Consider the following 6,286-nt stretch of genomic DNA (forward strand, 5'->3'; position numbering starts at 1 on the left):
CTACTACCTCGGAACATCGCACACCTTCTTCTGCCATGTCTGTCACGCCGGCTAGGAGGCACGACGGTTCTGAATTCTCTGAGTTCGGCCTGGATCCGGAGCTCAGCTTTGGAATCACCGTTCGAAAAATAGTGAGCTTTTTTTCTTCCTTATTTTCCCTTCTCATCACTCGAATTTCATTTTTTGTTGGCTTCAGCTGAAATTTCGATATGCGAATTGGTGTCAGATCAACAATACGTATTAATTTAATTTTTCCTTCGTGATTTTGTCCTTTTATTGTTAGAATTTAAGTTTTTTTTTTCACTTGCTGCGTTTTCCACTGTTATGGATTTTGAGAATTATGCCATGCTCTGTTTTACGATGAAGCTTCTCTTATATGAAAAAAATTCAGGGAGCTGGATTGCGAAATCTTGGAAATACTTGCTTCCTCAATTCGGTGCTGCAGTGTTTGACCCATACAGAGCCTCTGGCTGCATATCTACAAAGCGGAAAGCACAAAAGTTCATGTGAGTTGCTCTCCTCTACTGCATTTTCCATTGTTTATTTATGTTTGTGTTTGTAGCTTTGCCTTGTTATGTTAATGCCAGATAATTTATTAATGTTTCACTTTTACTTTGGTGTTTGCTCTACGGTGTTAAATTAAGTTAACATGGTTACCGTTTTTTTTTTTAATTTTTTTACTTTTGGAAAACGGGCCTGCATGTGAAGGAAATCATTGTTGTGTTGAGTATCTTATTATGTTTTACCATAATTGTAGGCCATGTTGCTGGATTTTGTGCTCTGTGTGCAATACAGAATCATGTAAGTCGTGCACTGCATGCATCTGGAAGAACATTATCCCCCGAGGATCTGGTTGGGAATCTGCGGTGTATCCTTATGTTTTGAGTTGTTTGTTTATGGATAAGCAGTTAAGAATGTTTCTTTTATTTTCACCTTCATGTTTCTTTTTGGGAAATTTGATAAGGATTAGGTTGCCTTCCTAAAATATCCTGTTGCACTGTGTGTTTGTTCCTTTACTTGGTTTTTGACACTAAGTATATGGAAATAAACTCTTGGCTCATGCATACTTGATGTGCTATAATTTGTTAGCCGAGTAGTATCACTTATTTTCATATTAGCGTGAAATTTGTACTTCCTGACCTTAGATCAGGCATATCACGAAATTTCCAAAATGCAAGGCAGGAGGATGCACATGAGTATATGGTCAACTTACTTGAATCAATGCATAAATGCTGCCTGCCTTCTGGTGTACCAAGTGAATCACCTAGTGCTTATGAGAAAAGTTTTGTTCATAAAATATTTGGTGGTCATCTGCGAAGTCAGGTTAGATTTCTTGACTGCTTGTTTATTTTTTGTGAGCGAGGTCATTACTAATTGAGTTTAGAAATGGCCTGGTAAATATGTAACCCATAAATTGTGATCTGTATAGAACAATATTGCTCTATAATTTTTTCCCGTGTAATGACTGATTGTCGTATACTTATGTCGTTGCTTTCTCTTAGGTGAAATGTCAGCAGTGTTCCTTTTGCTCCAACAAGTTTGATCCATTCTTAGATCTAAGCCTTGAAATTTTCAAGGCAGAATCATTGCAGAAAGCACTTGCAAATTTCACTGCTGCAGAATGGTTGGATGGAGGGGAGAGGCAATACAATTGTCAAAGATGCAAGCAGAAAGTTAGGGCTCTGAAACAGCTTACAGTTCATAAGGCACCTTATGTGCTAACTATTCACTTAAAGCGGTTCCATGCACACAATCCTGGACAGAAGATTAAAAAGAAGGTTCGGTTTGACTGTGCTCTGGACCTAAAACCTTTTGTCAGCGGCTCATATGTAAGTTGTTCTTTTTTGCTTAGTTTTTGTGGGCATAAAATATCTCACCTTGTTAGAATTTCCTTTTTAGATGAAATAAGTAAATCGTGTTACTTTATATATCTTTTGCTAAAAGGAGATCTTTCTGTTTCTCATTGAAAATATTTGCTCTGCCGATTGAGTACCTTCAATCTGTGTATAAGTTTCTTCTTTTTAGCAGGAAGGAGATGTGAAGTACTCTCTCTATGGGGTTTTGGTTCATTCTGGTTCTAGCACTCATTCTGGACATTATTACTGCTATGTCCGCACATCAAATGACATGTGGTATACCTTGGATGACAATAGGGTATTGCAAATTTCTATCTCTTTTTCTTCTGGTATTGTTTTTTTCTGTCTTTCATCCATTTGGGTGGGACGAAAGAGCATATAGTGTCTCTAGACTAGAGGAACTGAAGAAAAATTAAAGTATAAATCTTGTCTCGCAGAACTAGAACTTGAATAGCATCATTACTTTTTAAAAGATCTATCTTCTCTTGTGCTCTGTTTTTAATATTCAAAAGTTATTGTCTTCTCACTGATTATTGAAAATCAATAAACACTGAGCATTAGAATCTTCAGCAGAAACTCTGAATATATCCCATTGCATGAGTCAGGTTGTGCATGCTGATAATAAATAAGTACTAGTTCTTTTATTCACGTAAATTTGATGAATTAATAAATATAAGCTACGGAGATGTCCAGGAAAAATTGTGAATTGCTGTTTTGGTGAATGTTGTTTGGAGCTACTATCAACCATGTATGAACACTGTGTCATTGAATTGCCATTTTAACCCATTCGCACTAATGCATCAGGTATACAATGTCAGTGAGCGAGAAGTGTTAAATCAGCAGGCATACATGTTATTTTATGTTCGTGATAGAAAAAATATTGTTTCTAGGAAATCTGTTGATATTATTAAGAAAGAGAACGGAAATACGGATTCTGCTGCAGCAAACCAAGTATTGAAGGGTCTTTCCAATGGTCTGGCAGAAAATAAATCTCGTGAACCTTCTTTAAATGCTCAAGCTCAGATAAAAATGTCAAATTTTGACTCATCAGTTGTTTCCTTTACGAAGTACAGTCTGGTTCAGCAAAAAAGTTGCCCTTCATTAACAGGAAGCTTTGTTCAAAATAAAAAACCTATATCTGATCCTTCTTCCAAGGAGCAGCCACACAAAGGATCACAAGGAGGGCTCTCCATTGTTGGCTCAGAGCACGAATGCTTGTCAACACTAGATAATTCAAGAAAGGAGAACTGTCTCCCTAGTTGTGTGAAAAGTTTGGTTGATCCAGCTGGAGATAATACCGACAAGAATGTGATTTCGAAAGATGTTAAGAACGAATCTCTTTTGTCGACTCTTACCTTCAGTAGTCCACAGACTTCTGCAGTACACAGAACCAATGGGAGCTCCCAGTTTCATAAGGTAAATAATTTCAAGTAATTGCAGAGTTGTGCTTTGACCCGGACATTTAGTCATCAGCCCATTTTCTTTAGTCTAGTAACATACTTTTAGCCCATACTTTTAAATATTGCTAGCTAATTGTTGACCAAAAACAACAAATTCTGTTGACCCTCTAGCATTTCTCATTCTCAATTTTCCTCTTGGTTTAAAATAATGGCTTTAAGTTGATGCTGCACCTCAAGTATCAAGTCCTAATTGTTTTTATGTGTTAACCCCTCATTCAATCCAGGTTGAAGTTTCCACGGCTGCTTCTATGTGTGATGCAACAGTTAGTATAGAGTGTAAAAACTCTATTGGGTGTCAAGGATTGGTTCCTAATGAGTCGGCAAATAGCTCCTTGACTACAGAGAGTGTTAATCAAAAGACCATGAAAAAACCGAAAAAGAAGTTTTTGAAATATCATCCTTTAAGGATGAATATTCGTTCATCCTTGCTACTCATGACAGTTTTAAGCTCACGGAAGAAAATTCACAAAAGAAAGAAAATTCACAAAAGAAGCAAGTGCCACAATCTTAAAAAGAAAAAGATGGATAAACTCTCATCAAATGTTGGGCCATCTGATGATGGCACTGTGATAGAAAAACTTGTTGAAGGTGAATTTCAGAGGAGAGTCAATCAGAACTCTGCTGTGCTAGCAACAGCTGCACAAGGAGGAAATACATCATGTAGTGGTTCATCGACTAATCAATTTGAAGGTAGACAAGTACATAGTCTACAAGATGGTAAAAGGGATAAAATGCACAATAAATTTATGAGTATTCCTTCCCGAGGGTTTGAGGAGACAGTTGGTAAGTTTCTATTGATATTTCCCTCCTTTACGTCATCCTGCATTCCTGTTTATGGTAGAGTTTTATGTTTCTATGTCTTTGCCTTGTTTTTTGTGATGCTGTACTTACGTTGTCTATGGCCTAATAAATTCACCTGCTTGCACAAAGTGGTTTAAATTGGTCTGCCTTCCTTGAATATCTAAAGATAGCATGTTTCATAAAACATGTATTTTGGGGTATCTCTGAAACATGCATCACTGCACTCATCTACTTGTGCCCGAACAGTGGGTTGAGAATAGACTATCCCCTGTAAGGTAGGAACAGTCAGGAGAATACTGTGTGCCTAAATTTTCCTCTTTTTGAAGTAGTTGGGGCTGGTAGTTTATATTCATTTATCTCCTGTTGGGAATCCTGTTAAAGTTGCGGGGAATGACAGTTGTGTTGTGCCCACTCTTCCTTCCCTAATTTTGTTCATGCAACCTTGTTGATGGTTATCTAGGTCTTTCATGAATGTGGCCAGGCCTTTATATAGCTACGGCTGCATATGCCAATGTGGTTGGTGGTGGTTGCGGTGGTTACAATGATTATGAGTTCTGAATTTTAATTTTTTTTATGTGTGGGTCTGTATTTTGTTTTTTGGGTGCTGTATTTTTTTATAATTTTTTTTGCTATTCTCCTGTTTGAATCAAATTTAGTGATCATGATATCCATATTAGTTGAGAGTGCTTTAAGCTAGCCACATTTTTTTCAATTACTGTATGTATTAATAATGGGATAGTTCACTCCGAAAGTGGTTTGGAATGCCAATATTTCATTTCTACATTGAATGCCATGTAAATTTTAAATTTTTAACCCTCAAAATAAAGAGTCTTTCCTTCTACATTGTCCTTTCATTGTCAAGTTCGTGCTGAATATGACATGTTTGTTCATTATTTGTGCACAGTTCCACGGTGGGATGATGTAGAATTGCCTCGATCTCAGTTGTTGGAGTCAAGAAACAATAATCCTGTCACCATCGGATATGTTGGAGATGAATGGTGAGCTCAGATAAATGCTGCTGCATTTTCGCTTGTTATTGATAACTCCTGTGTATTAGCATGCGTATTGTGTGATAATCAACTAACTTCTGGAAGAAACATTTTCCCCAATCACATGAGTTCAAGAAATTGATAGTTTTTTTTATCGGATATATTGGATAGCTCTTAATCCTAGGCATTACATCACACATATTTAAGAGTTCTATCTACTATTTGACTACCACAAAGATTCAAATCCGGGTGCAACATATTAAGAGACACTATATTTACTCACTCAACCAAAGCCTAAGATGCAAGAAATTGATAGTTTGACTTGTTAGGATGAAAAATATGATATTATATTATTCCTCTTTTTTGGATTGTAGGGATGAAGAATATGATAAGGGGAAAAGAAAGAAGTTGAGGAGCAACAAGCCTAGCTTTGGTGGCCCAAATCTTTTCCAAGAAATTGCTACCGAGAAGTCAAAGTCAAAAAAGGCCAAGTTGGACCAATCTAGCTCAGGGAACGTGCCATTCAGGATATGATGTCTTTGCCTTAGATCTTGTGTTGGCTTGTAGCAAAATTATCAATTCCTCTACGCTGAGGGTATTGGAGTGGAGAGATCCCCTACCTTCTTATTTTTCTCTTCAGTACAAAATTTTGATGCACAATGTCCAAAAATCGTGTGCAGGATTCCTATTATTTTCCCTGGGGCGGAACCGCAGAGAGTTGGTTTCCTATTTCTCATATCAGCCTAAATTCTTACCTGCATGTTCTAGAACCGAATTGAACAAATTGCTTTTGTCGTAGCTGCATGTTGTAGCCCAGAAATTTTGATTGTTATATTTGTCAAGAGACTCATGTTGCCAACTCTTTCTGTATTCGTAGATTCTTTGTTACCAATAGTGTGTGATTAATAATTTAGCAAATCACCATGAGTTATGATCATTTACTTCAAATATTTTACTTTTTGGTGAAAGAAGATGCAAGGGTGGAAATTTTTTTTAAAGAAAAAAAAAAAGAGTAAATTGATAAATAAATTTTTGAAGATTTATATTTTGGATAGATTAGTCTTTAAAAAAAAAATACTAATAAAGTCTTTCAAAATAGTAAATATAGACACACTACCTTCAAATTAGCTCCTATGATTAGGATAGAAGATGTTAATTTGAATTAACTTATCCACATTTA

The 6,286-nt window shown here is 36.4% G+C and overlaps 1 protein-coding gene across 1 annotated transcript in view; it reads left to right on the plus strand.

Annotated features, from left to right (window-relative positions):
- LOC107641233 (ubiquitin carboxyl-terminal hydrolase 23) overlaps positions 1–6,043 on the plus strand; it is a gene marked incomplete in the record, with an annotated part of 6,446 nt that extends 403 nt beyond the window's left edge. Inside the window, 10 exon segments of the mRNA XM_016344733.2 lie at positions 1–131; positions 392–506; positions 758–868; positions 1,151–1,323; positions 1,503–1,829; positions 2,029–2,154; positions 2,661–3,272; positions 3,541–4,099; positions 5,022–5,115; positions 5,481–6,043. Coding sequence (XP_016200219.1) covers positions 1–131; positions 392–506; positions 758–868; positions 1,151–1,323; positions 1,503–1,829; positions 2,029–2,154; positions 2,661–3,272; positions 3,541–4,099; positions 5,022–5,115; positions 5,481–5,640 — 2,408 coding nt within the window.

Source organism: Arachis ipaensis, chromosome B01 (assembly GCF_000816755.2).
Source record: "Arachis ipaensis cultivar K30076 chromosome B01, Araip1.1, whole genome shotgun sequence".
NCBI lineage: Eukaryota > Viridiplantae > Streptophyta > Magnoliopsida > Fabales > Fabaceae > Arachis > Arachis ipaensis.